Raw genomic sequence first — 13,641 nt, forward strand, 5'->3', positions numbered from 1 at the left:
TTCACACTTGTAAGCTATGAAATCGTTTTCTCCAAATTTAAATGTTGTTAGGTTATTTAATATATCTACCTGATTTTAGAGCGGTTTCGGTGGGTGAAAGTAAATGCGTTATGGAGTAAAAGCTGGGAGGAAGATCTTTTCAATAAGCTGAATAAGCCTCGTCCTAAGCGATATAGGCATGTGTTGCCCTTTTCTGAACCGAAATTGATTTTTGCTTTTCCATTCTGAATTTGAGGGGAGTCAGGGCTCATATATAAATGAACGATCTGCGTGAAAAAGGACAATTTACCGCTTCAGCACCGGGAGGGGGGGGGGGGGGGGACTCCCATCTATAAAGGATGGGGTGCTCCTGTTTTGTGGGCTTGGCTTAAAATTTTTTCATCCCTTAGAGGTACCAATTCTAAGGCAACACATCATCTCCTGTTGTATTGTTTCGACTCAACACCCTAAAAGGTATTGCAAAAGTTCTCACTGTGGACCTTTTAAGGCTTAACACCCTAAGAGGTACAAAACCGTATGATGAGCGCCCCCGTCTTTTTTATATGGAAGTTCCCCCGGGAACTCCTGCGGACTCATCTGAAAAGAAGGAAAGATATTTGAGTGCCAGGTCTGGAGATGGGTGTGAAAAGTATCGTACTTATCTGCATTCACTTACGAAGCGATCGAAAAAATATTTGAACAATCATGAATTAACTCTTGCTGTATACAAATTCAAAATTACAATCATATCTTTATAATAACTACTTAATAACCGAGAGTGAGGTCGTTACGGGAAAATCTCAAACTGAGGTCTTGCCGTATTGACCGAGCGACAGCGAGGTCAATACGGTAGGCCGAGGTCTGAGATTTTCCCGTAACGACCGAACGGTCGAGGTTATTAAGTTGTTTATTATCTGGCTCGCGAATTGAAGAAAAAAAAATTATTCGAGCGGAAGTCGTCAATTTACATGCGGCGATGCGCGCGTTTACCGATTCATCCATCGTCTCAAACCCAGGGCAAAATTACACAGTCAGTGAACTTCACTACTGTAATTCTTTACGGGAAAAATGATTGTCACAGCCCTCAAAAAGGTATTTTAGTATCGTAGAGCCACAACTTGATGAGGGAGTTTTTCCAACTTTTGCGGCGAAACGTCAACGCATATAGAAAAGACAGAAAGTGCTTCAAAATGGTCCAAACCAACGGTCTTTCGGTGAAAGGAAATACTAATGCTTCAGAATGCACTGCCCAGAATAACTCGATCTTCGCATCCGCTTTCGACAACATATCTTGGCCTTCTTCATTCTGGGACTTATGAATGAACTTTTCAAGACTTGTGAGCGTCTAAAACTTCCTGCAAGTATCTGAAACACTGCTACCGACAGAAACCGCCCGATTGTTTACATCTGATGATCCTGGAAGCTGATTTTCACTTGCTTGTGTTGAAGCGAGGGAATCTATTTGATGAGAACTGAAACGGAGTTCAATATTTCGGTAATTATTGTGACTAAGATGATAACTCATAAGTTTCTTCGTGGTTTTCTGCTCAGGATACGTGACACATCTGCCGATGGTGTTTTTCACTTGGCGATGTTAGCTTTACTCAACACTCGGCAAACTTTGATTGCTTTTCACTAGTGCTCGCCAAGGTTACCGGTAAGTCAAAAACGACCTCTATATAAATTTTATTAAGGAAAAATCCCTAAACTTTTAGCTACTGGGAATTAAATTTACTTCTCTTACTGTTTTTAATCGGCTTTCATCGTTTCAATGCGCTTGAATTTTCCGAGCCGGCCTCTTCCTAATTTGCATAATCCGTAATCGGCCCGTGGGCATTACGGCTGCATAATGACCGCTCGGATCTCGCTCTTAGCCAATCAGAGCGCGCGTTATATCGGCCACAAGCCAAAGCCATATAATAATACTTGTTAATATACTTGTACGTACAGTAAGTGGTGATATTGCTTTTGTTCTCAGTCGGTACTGTGATTTCCTAATTAACAATTAGACCCGTAGACCGCTAGGGTTACGGGACAATAGCCCGTGAGGCGAAGCCGAATGGGCTATAGACCCGTGGCCCTTGAGGGCGAAGGGTCTAATTGTTTTAGTATCACCCAACTAGTCGAACAGAAAAGGCAATAATAAAGTTAGCAAATGAAAGTTGAAGAAATAAAAGAAAGCGTCACACTCGATACGCCAATTTCACTACTCTAGGACTATTACTAATAGTCCTCTAGTAGCGTAGCCAATTAAAATGCGGGATTTGCATTAGTCCACTAGTTGGGTGATGCTAAATACTATCGTCAAGAGTTGCTATAGTCTTATCTGAACAAGCAGTAGTGTTGTTTTTTTTTTTCCCTTTTTTTAAAAAAGCATATTTAGATAACGCCCTTCTTCAATACACTTCACAACAAATATTCTATATGTGTAATTAGTAGAATTCTACTAGTATACTAATGCAAATGCTGCAATCTGATTGGCTGAGCTACTCGTATACTATCAGCCGTTAGCGTAAAGTGGCTGTCGGTCGTCCACGAAATGCGACGTTTTTCTCTTTTTTTCCGAGTTTTGGAGGAACGTTTAAATGAAAATAAATAATTAAATTTCTGAGAAGACTAAAAGAAGGACATTAACGGTTTCTTGACTTTAAAAACTTGAAAATATTGGAAAAATGGCTGTGTACGCGTACACAAGTGCAAATTTACCAAAGACGGTTCAATACGTGCGATGTTGTTAAATCGTAAAGTACGATAATGTGTAGAAAAATAATTGGAAACCGTTATTTGCGTTAATTTCAGTTAGAATTCTACTAAAACAATTAGATTATTCGCTCTCGATTTCTATGCGGCGATGGTTGATTTGGCCTTCGGCCTCATCAACTATCACCTCATAGAAATCTCGAGCTCATATTCTAATTGTTAAATAGAAAAGGGAATACAGTACCATGCTGACTACAAACTCTCGGATAAATAATCTGGTAATGGGTTTAGATCTGCGTTCTACTTGGTAATTTATTACCTATGTCCATTGGACGTCAGTACATTAACATAGACACTTAATGGACAGAGGTTACGTCCTTAGGGGCTGGGGGTAGTGCGCCATAACAAGCATTTTATGGTAGGAACAAAATCAGTACTTTAAGTTTGATTTTTATAAGAAAGTAATCGAACACGATTTGGCAAGGCAGACAGTTCTGCAGTTCAAAATCTGAGAATTGCACGACTGATTACAGGTTTCGACGTTCTCCGTGCATTTCATCTCGCACCCACCTCCACGACAAAACTGAGTGCAGTGTTTAGCGTTACATTCCATGTTGCAGTTGGCTCCAGCACAATCTTGCAAACACGTGTAAGATGTGCAGGACATCGAGTCACATGCACCTTCTGAACACGTTTGCTTGCATCTGTTTGAAGTTTGGCAGAACATTGCTCGGCAGTCTCCCTCACTGCACATCTGATTTATGGAATGGTAAATTCTAAGATGTATCCATCCATGTAAAGAACAGCTACGCTTTGGAGGGCATGTTTGATGGCATTCACGTGTCAACATTGTGCATCGCACTCTCCTGAACACTGCTTTAAGTCTGGGACCCTCGGCTGGGATTACGCAGCTCCCAGAGTCACAATAACGCTTACACTGTTTTGCGTTGCATCCAAGAACGCAGTTACCACCGGGACACCATTGGAGACACTCGTTGACGTTGGACAGACAGCTCATGCTGCAGTCTCCACCTCTGCACATTTGGAGACAGGTTTCCGCTTCGCATTCCATTTTGCATCTTCCAGCAACACATTCTTGAATGCAAAGTTTTGAGTTGCATAGGTATTTGGTGCATTTGCCACCAGTGCAGATTTGCGTGCATCTTAGTGGCGCTTTGCAATCAAACTCACAGTTTCCTCCATGACAAACCTGGAGCAACGAACTATGATGGGTGTACTTATAGTTCATGCCGCAATGTCCTTCGGAGCATTTCTGAACACAAATGCCCGCATGTCTATCATCGTTCTCATTGCAGTATTCTACGTATCGAGGAGGAAGATGTACGGCTTCCAGATCTCTGGCTACCTTCAAGCTATAGGTACACTCTCCTCCATCACAAGAACGTTTGCATGTCTCCGCATGGCAAATCATCGTACATTTTCCACCCTTGCATGTCTGTTTACACACCTTGACACCTAAAGGACATCGCATGGTGCATTTTCCCGCTTCGCAGCTCTGAATGCAACTTTCTGCATTTTTCGAACAAAGCATGTCGCAGCCACCCATGAAGCAGTGCTGTCGACAGTTTTTCCCGCCACAATCGATCAGTTGGCACTTCCCTCTTATGCAAATTTGACTGCAGCTCTTCGAATTGCAAAGCATAACGTTGCAACGACCTGCCACACACTTCTGTTCACACGAGATTGGTGCGTTGCACTGCAAGCGGCAACGGGCGCTGTTACAAGTTTGCTGACAAAACTGATATCCCGAGTCTCTCCGGCAGATGATCTCATGGTCGCCTACCTCTCGGTACTGATGACAAGCGTTTTTGTAGATTAAGTTGCACTGAGTTGGCTTTAAACGTCGAAGACCACCACCCACTCCCAGCAGCAACAAAAAGAAGAGGAAGGGAACAGTGATGCTGAACATAGTTTTCTGAAATACAAAATTTAGTCTGTTAACGCAGAACATCGCTAGCACCTGTATCTTGGCAAGGGGTTTTGTAAATTCCTCGTTATTTACTTTACACGTGAACATGAGGTTTAAATTATTGCAATTTTAAGAGATGTTGTAAACATCTTGCAGTTTCAACATCGAACGACTGACATAACCTAGCCTAAGTAATTGCAATATAACTGCAGTTGGTGAGAAACAGAATCAGTCGAACAAACATATCTGTACAAATCTAAATTGATGTTTAAAATCGATCCGTGACAGACGTCTTCTTTGTACTAGTATGTTTGTTTAGATATCGAGATATCTTACTTGATCAATCCAAGACCTCGGCAATCATGTACACACACCGCTTAAGGCTACCTCAGTTCTTATCTTCAACTTCAATGAATAATCTGAGTTGGGTTATGCTGTTTTCGTTACTGCTGTGGAAACGTTGCACCTTGAATTTAACTTCCACTCACTCCTGGCACTATATTAAGTTTGCCTTTTTCCCTATACAAAGATCCTGAATAACAGATATCTTTTAAAAATATCGCGTTACGTCCCTTTATCTCCTGCATGCGGCAGTCTATTTATTTTCAAATCAATGTTATGGCAGAATGAGGTTTCTTCTGGGTGAAGGAACATGTAATTACCGGATACGTCGGCTATTTCATAAGTAAAAAAACATTCTGGTATTAAAATTAGCACCTCGAACGTCCAAGAGCTCCTCTACCTAAGTTTTGGTTGCGTCAATTTGCTACCATATCAAAATCTGAACGAAAAATCATGGCGATATGTTAACGTAGATAGATCTCAAGTGTATAGCTAATGCAGATAAATCTTAATTAATATTGTATTGCTAATGCGGATAAAGTTTAAAGTGTTTATATTAATTCGGTTAATCGACACCACTTCGAGTCGAGAGGTGGAGTTCGTCCGCTTAGAGCGACGCGATAAAAGTAAGTTGATGAGGACGCAATCATTGCATTTTTACGTCTGCTTTTTATATATAGCGCTATCATGATGCACCATCAGCACAAAGCCGTAAAAAGTTAAATGCACGTCAAACAGAACTTGATTAACACAAGTCGGTCTGCCTGTATATATGCTGATACGAAGGGAAACGTTTTGCGAACTCCAGAGACAAGAACCTTAAAACAAAAAAGCATAGTAACAGGCCCACCAGCCAACAACGTATATTAGGTGGGTGTATTTCCCTCTTATGTACTGTACTGTAAATCATAGCTCTGGTAAGCGGCCAGCTCTTGTCCAAATAAGAATCTGAAGTGGTCATTTCTGTGGTTTAAAACCTCTACTGTAAAAGGACACAACACAAGATAAAAGACATTTTTAAGATGTGACTCAAAATATCATAGAAGAAAGACACTATAAACAGACAAACAAACAAAAAATGCATGTACATGAATTGAGATATACATTTATTACAAAATAAATGGGTAAAATTATACAACGTTGAGAATTTAAAGGGTAAAGAGTTAAAAAATATATATTAAAATATTTTTAAAAAACTCGAAATTACATTTAATAGTAAATTGATAAATAGTAAATGAATAGGACAATAAGGTGAAAATAGTTGAAAGGCAACAATAATTATTAAATAACAACAAAATAGTATTTACACAATGGCCTAGTATAAAAAGGATTTATGTTCTAGGTATGGGATTAAAAGTACTTTCGAAAAAGAGTCACTGTATACTAGCATAATAATAGTTATCCAACGGCCTAGTTTAAAAGGTATTTTTTATTGTTTATTTTTTTCCAGGCCAAAAAAAAAAATTTTTGTAGTCTAGGCCATTGTGTCATTATTCTCTACCCTGTTTTATTGAGCAAACGGCGTTCGCTTAATTTATCACTGTATGGCAGATTTTTATCGACTGCTGGGCGGGAGATAAAATTAATTAAGCTATTGCACGCTTAAGAGAGATAACCTTATCACTAGCGGGAAATCTTTTTGTAATTAAAATCTATTTATCGTGAAACCACATTGTTTACAACGAGCTATCTAGTATAATTCTTCACATGATTAAAGGATTGAAGTCGATAAGAGAGGGGGTTCCAGTTATCTTAATAAATTATTCGTTCAATTTCGACTAAATTGTTTGTATCATGATGTCTTGATCGTAGATGTTTGTTTAATATCGGAATATCACATTTTCTTCTAAAAATAAAACATTTTCTAGGTACCAAATTTATCTAACGTGCATGTGTCTGTGTGTGTTTTGCTCTTAGTGTTTCGTCTACAATGAGTAATCCGCGAGGCATTATCAACCACTGAACAATATGATAAACACATGACACGACACGAAGAATTGAGCTGTCTTTTGAGCTGTCAAAAGCGGAGAATCTACAGAATAGACCCACAGGGTTGACTGTGTCCTATGATGGGAGACGGGGTCGGGTTATTGATAGCCACTTCTAATTCTGAGGGATTACATAATATTTTATCGCACCGTAAAATATATGTTGATTATCCGTTGTGTTATTCCCTTATCTCCGTGATAAGTTTAATTCGCCAGTTATTGCTCATACCCCAAAATCTGCTTTCAAGATCAGTGAAGGACACCAAAGATGGTTTCGCACACCCCATAATTCCCGTCTCGCTTTAATCACATGATCAGAGCCACCTTAAATTTTCAAAAATTTAAGGTGGCTCTGAAGCTACTCTACAATTGTTTTAAAATTTTGCAAAAAGTTGCAACTTATCATGCTCATTACAATTCGATGATAATAATAATGGGGGTCACCGAAGTAGTTTGTGAGTTAAAAGCACTTAAAACCAAAATTGAGGGTGTTTTTAGCGCGTCATGCTGTTGCTATGGTTATCTATTGTGTCACGAAAATGATTACGTGTTCGCCAATGATTGGCCAATATTTTGATCAACTGATAAAGGGTGGTTATAATGACCTATCAAAATCTAAGTCCTTGAAAGTGCTGTAAACTGTTACCAGCCACCTTAACGTGGAAAGAGACTAGGTAAATAACGGGTAAGCTACTAGAATTTATGATAAGATCACGCAAATAAAGACACAGTGAGTGCAACTGATCCCTAGTCTTTTAAATGAAAAACACGTTTCAGTCACGTTGGAAGGGTCTTAGAAGATAATTAGGGGTACTTTGTTAACATCGGAAGTGATAAGCAAACCAAGAACCGGGTAACAATGTGAAGTGATAGTAGCTGTTACTCGCACGTAGCATGTATGAATATGACTAGAAGTATAGAATATATTACTTCTCACTGATTGAGTTAAAACGCTGCCATGCATCGGCCACTTGTATTTGGTTTTCTCATTAGGCGATTTTAAGGTGTAATGAAAACAAATTAAAATTCCTCTACGCGCTACGCTTTCCTCTTGGTAATGTCAACATTCCATATTTTCTCGTATATTACGATGACGAGACCTTTAAAGGCATAATGAATGGCAAAGTCCGAGGCCCACCGAATACAAAGACGGTTTCTATGATGTTTGGACCAATATTAGTCCTAAAACGGTCTACCATTCTACGTCGTAGGTTAAGATCAACCGCGGTGTCAATCTCGAAGAGAGGACTCAGAGGCAGCGCGGTCGTAAGACCCCATCCTCCCTTACCTTCCCCTGCAGCCACTCTGGCGGGACCTGCCTATCTAGGCCTCGTCAGCCATGAACAAGCCTGCACCCAGTAGGCGAAGAAAGCCTTTTGTAACTTTTATCTGCGAAGAAACGTTTTGAGTTCTAAAGTTGAATTTTTCCGATTGTTTGATATTTCGAGACTCGAAGCAAGTTTGGTGAGGTATTTTTGGAGCCGCTCGTGTTTGTTCTCAATTATGCAACCCAAATTATGTTGTTATCGGCGTTGTGACTAACGAGAAATATATATTTGTTATAGTCAAGAAGATGTAATCACTGTACACCGCCTTCTATGTGCTGTAAACTATCCCACATGGTGATATTGAAGAGTTTCTTACTCTTACACTTTATCGGCCTATGTCTACCTATGGAGAACAAAAGTGTCTGAGGCAGCCTATTAAAATCAAGAAGCATGTGAAGCTACGATTTAATAGTTATAAATATCGGTGACATTTAAAGACCTACCTTATTGAGAGGGCAATCGGATGGGCAGAGCTGAGTAGGATAATCTGTTCATCTGGATTAATCATTTGCGATAAGGCTGCTTGAACATGATGGTATCATTAGAACTTTCTAGATCGTTAATTGCGTTGAGAAGGGTGGATTGTGAGAAAATACAGCCCACAGGGTTGCGGACGAAAGGACAGCTTCAATTTCAACAAATCCACTCCACTATTTATTGGCAGGCTATAATTATAAAAACACAATTTCATACCTTACTAATGGCTGAGCTTTAGTAATGCACTGACGTTCTTTTCCAGACAAATAAAGGGCTACATGTTTTTAACACAGTCCAGAACAACTTTGTTCGACAACCTTTTACTTCTGCCTCGTTATCTGCTAAAATCGCCGTAAACCGATCATGATAAATATCTTTGTGCCATGGAAGGTTAGGGACCCGTCAAAAAGTATTGGGGGTGGGTCAGAGCAGAGAGGGAGGGAGGGTCATCAGTTTTTGAGCCCTTGGTAAAGGGTGGGTCGTTCAATTTTTAGCTACCCATAGGAGTGGGTCATCCTATTTAATGACAGTAATTGGCACGCATTTATAATATGTATATTTTAATAATCAAAATCTTGATACTACTGGAACAGTTGGCCACACATTTAAATTTTGTACGCAAAATTCTTTTGTGTCTTTAACTTATATATAATATGTAAGTCTGTACTAAAGCTAAGAAGTCTAACAAATGAGCAAGGAGTCCCAGTGCAGAAATTTTTCAACTGACTACGCTCTTTCTACATGTTGGTCTCCAAGAACACCAAATGGCCTACTTGTGTCCACATGCTATTTATCCACAAGGGTAAAGGGTCTGGGACTCACACTAGCTCTTGGGCCGGGTCTCGACGTTTGCTGGACAGCCTTTTTCTAGATGGATCACTATTCCACAGGAGGCAAAGCGTGCAAGGTTTACAGTCAAGTGTTTTTGTAGAGTTTACAGACATGACTTAATACTGCAAGAGTAAAGGAAAACAATTTTACTTTTAGATGCGTTTGTATTATTATTAGGAAGTATATCTAAAACGTAAATTTCACCACAACTTTCTTACAGAAATTGTGGTTTTGTTAACTTATACAACCAAAATGTCATGTTTTATAGGGGCGACGGGTGGTGTAATTTTCAGCTTGCATTTAGGAGTGGGTCACTCAGTTTTCAAACCGGATTTCTCCCTGAAACACGGTGCTCATAATAGAATCGTCACCCCAAATGTCACTATCATCAAATCTCATATCTATCCCAATTAAATAAAAATTATAATGATTTTAATTGCGCAGCTCCGGCGGTCCAAAGGGCAGCCTTGCGGAGCATCATAACTGCAGGAAGAGAACCACATACATGCATAGAAATAAAAAACCAAGCAACTCTTTATTCATGGTCACCATGGCTAGCGGCATGGTTCGCTTGGCGGCCATGCTCCAGCTAATTGGTCGACCGCAGCATCCAGCCTTGGTTTGCAGCGTACATTTTTGATACTGGACATCCATGTTCTGGTCAATTGAGACCTGTCAAAACAAGGTATCGGCTGACCATTATCACGTGACCATATAAATTAACTGCTGGCCGTAAAAAGGCCATAACATTACCGCTAGCCGTAAAGCCCCTACCCTATTGAGACCCCGGCTATATGGGGTATTCAGACACTTACCCTTCATTAACCCTTTGTACGGAGTCATAACCTGTTTTTATTATTATTATTATTATTATTATTATTATTATTATTATTATTAATTTGTATTGAGTGATTCGATGACAAAATCAACTTGAGTTGTATCCGTTGGAGCAATATTTATAGCCTGTTCAGTTTGATATATTTTCTTCATATCCGAGTTCTTGAACTGGTTCAGCAATTCAAGCTTGGTTTCCCTCCTGAAAATATTCACTGGTTATAACTTTGTCTAGTCTGAAGGAGTTGCTTTCGATGATTTTTTTTATTGTTAGAGATCAACTAGTGGATCTTTTCGGGAAGAAACCAGGGTTGAATTAGAGTCAAATAGTGACAATCCTAGTTTGAGAACCGAGTCAGTTCAATCATGTCTCCACATTTACATCGTGCCAAGGCAGGGAACAACAATCAGTGTGTATGCCCTTTGGACAACATCAGACATTGTTTACAAAGTTGAAAAATAATTATCCCCTTGAACTTAGCAGTAGCTTGTTTCGCTTTGACGTAATTTTGCAAGGTAACTGACAAGTGCACGATGAACCGAGATATTACACCCCATTTGTCGATTTGCCACATCAAAAACTCGCGCGAGACTGGGAACAAGCTTATTTTACAGGTGTCTGTAACTATCATGAAATATAATTGGTTAGTACGTTGTTTCCAAAGGTATTTATTGACCAATCACTGCACGAACACTGTAAGTTAAGCTGTCAATTTTTTTTGCTGTTTCTAATAATGACTGGAAAGCGTGAATAAAATTCAGATCGCCGTTTGATTACATTCATTTTGCCCGTTACTAAACCGAAGAAAACTACGCCATACCAGAAATTTCAATCATTGTTAGTTTCACAGAAGGCGACTGATATGGAGAATGTCATCTTTATCAGCAGGTAACGTAATCTTATGGAAGTCTTGTTGCGTCGTTATTCAAAGGTCACTCTCTGAATTTCGCGAATTTTCCTTTAAATGGTTCGCATTTCCGAAATTAATTAATTCAACATTTCTCGCATTTTCTGCCAACTTTGCTAGAGAATTTTCCTACCATTTACCCCGGCTCAAAAAGCGTCGAAATTAAGCCTATCCTGTGGTGTAATTGAAAGAAATTCGATTAAGTTTCTTGCAACTGATGAAATTCGCAATCACTTCATTGGATTTCTGAGGAAAATAATATCAGGAAAAAAAATAACAATACGCGGAAATTCGGTTTCAGTATTATTTAGTACCTATAAATGTCTCTTTATTGTTACTTTTTTGTGATCATTGTTGGTGGCGAACTAAATGGAATACACTGAGGAAAGTCACGCTTTCTCTGATCATGTCGCTGTTTTTGGAAACAAGAAAATGAGCGGGAGACTTGACTTGACATGCGCATGCCCGAAAAAGGTCCATTCAAACAGGAACAGGGATTCGTGCTATTTTCGTGTGTTGCAATCAACTAATTTTGTTTTGATTCGTTTTATTATATTATACTCCTCGAGGCTGTGTCTAGTTATTTCTCTTATTTTACCGGATATCTGACATGGGCGAACCGTAATTAAACCAATTGAAAAATGTATTTTTGTGTGTGACGTTTCCCCTGCATGTGTTGCTTGGTCAACAAACGGACCCTTGTTTTGTTTAATTTGACTACAGCAATTACGAGGCGTATGAAACAAGCGTAAGCCAGTTGAGACTTCTCTCGTCTCTTGTGGCAATCATTTTTTTTTTTTTTCAATCAACTTTTAAGATATTTCTTTAGAATACCAATAAGTCAGTACACTTGTATTGATATTCAACATAAATGAATTTCATCCAGTTGACATAAATGAGTACAGTTTGTCAAATTAAAAATTTCGTCAGCCACCATGAAACAGAACGCCCTTTTTGCCGTGTTGTTCATTCACTGAGTTGTTATATTTTGCGTGGGTTTCCTGAGGCAGATATATCTCCTCTAGAACGAGTCTCCTTGATTGAATGAGCCAAATGTTAGAAATTACTTCCTCACTTTTCAATTTTATTTATCTATTTAGTTGTTCCTGTTTGCTTTTAGCCGCTGTCCAAACGCTTTCTACTTATAGATTCTTCAAATGCTCTCAGCCCAAAACAGTTCCGAATAGAGAAAAACAAGCTAAGATATAATGATTTTCAGCTGTTGAGCGACTGGCAGACATGTTTCTCGGTTTTCCGGCTGATTTAAGAATTCGAAAACTATTTAAATTCGGAAATTAAATAGAAGCTTAATCCTCAACGCCCTTTTCGTCGAATGATTGGTCTTGGCTTGACAGAAATTATTAGGAGTAGTATCTCGGCGTTCGTTAGTTAATTCCAGAATGGTCCGCTTTAATTAACACTGGAATAAGACAATGCTTGCATGTAACCATGAATGTGTTGGGAATAAAGAAAAATTTTCAAAACAGCGGGGGTGACGAAGCCGTGCAAATCGCATTATTTTGTTGAGATCAGGCCTGTGCATATTGAAGGCAGGAAAACCATTTAATCTTTGGAAGATGCTGACAAAATGAATGAACAAAAATAGAGCCAATTTTACTTTATCGAAAGCAGTTTTAGTCGGGCAAAACACTAATAAAAGCGTGGAGTAACTGCAACCTCTTCTTTTGGTTTATGCTGAAGCCTTGCTGTTTTCCATACTGCAAACACGACATTGTTCAAAATAATTGAAAATTTTCTCGTCCAGTGAATTACTGGGTAAGTGGTTACAGCGTAAGGTCTGAAATCAAAAGAAAACAGTCGTCTGACAAACAGGTCACGGAAGAAGCTGCATCATGTTTCCGTCAGCTGAAAAGCATACTGCCCGCTTGGGGAATTCTAATATCTTGCGCCAGTTCAAACCCTGGCGTTTAATTTATCACAGTTGCCCTAAAGCTTTTAATGTGCCACAGCTAATAAGAAAATTGTTGATTTTGAAGGCAGAGCAATTTCCCCCGATTTTTAAAGCCTTTAGGATGGCATAGTCAACATCGGGAGGAAAATTGAATTGCATACCTAGTAGGAAAGGTTTAGATCGGTAGTTTTTCTTCTAATATGTCTAAATTGATAAGCTGGTATATCGAAGAAAAGTGCCAACGAAACTGATTATTATAATTTAGAGCTGTTTTAGGAAAATAATTTTCCTGTGGTTTTCCTGTCTTTCCGTGTGAAACAGAGTTCATCACAGCAATTCATTGACCAAAACCCTGATTCCTATTAAATATTTCCGTGTTTAAAAAACTTGATGTATCTTCCGTGAGAGAGGC

General features: G+C 39.1%; 1 protein-coding gene across 1 annotated transcript; it reads right to left on the minus strand.

Moving 5' to 3' along the window:
- Nucleotides 1–3,122: 3,122 nt before the first annotated feature.
- On the minus strand, nt 3,123–4,609 carry LOC110069680 (uncharacterized). The gene has a single exon (XM_020777208.2). The coding sequence runs from the start codon at nt 4,607–4,609 to the stop codon at nt 3,131–3,133; it is 1,479 nt and encodes a 492-aa protein (XP_020632867.2). The 3' UTR covers nt 3,123–3,130.
- Between the last annotated feature and the right edge of the window lie 9,032 nt (nt 4,610–13,641).

The sequence above is a fragment of the Orbicella faveolata genome, unplaced genomic scaffold, assembly GCF_042242905.1.
Source record: "Orbicella faveolata isolate gen_17 unplaced genomic scaffold, um_ofav_v1 contig_24, whole genome shotgun sequence".
Taxonomy (NCBI): Eukaryota; Metazoa; Cnidaria; class Anthozoa; order Scleractinia; family Merulinidae; genus Orbicella; species Orbicella faveolata.

Coding starts and splice junctions, on each gene's coding strand:
- LOC110069680 (XM_020777208.2), bottom strand. CDS start 4,609: ATGTTCAGCATCACTGTTCCCTTCCTCTTCTTTTTGTTGCTGCTGGGA.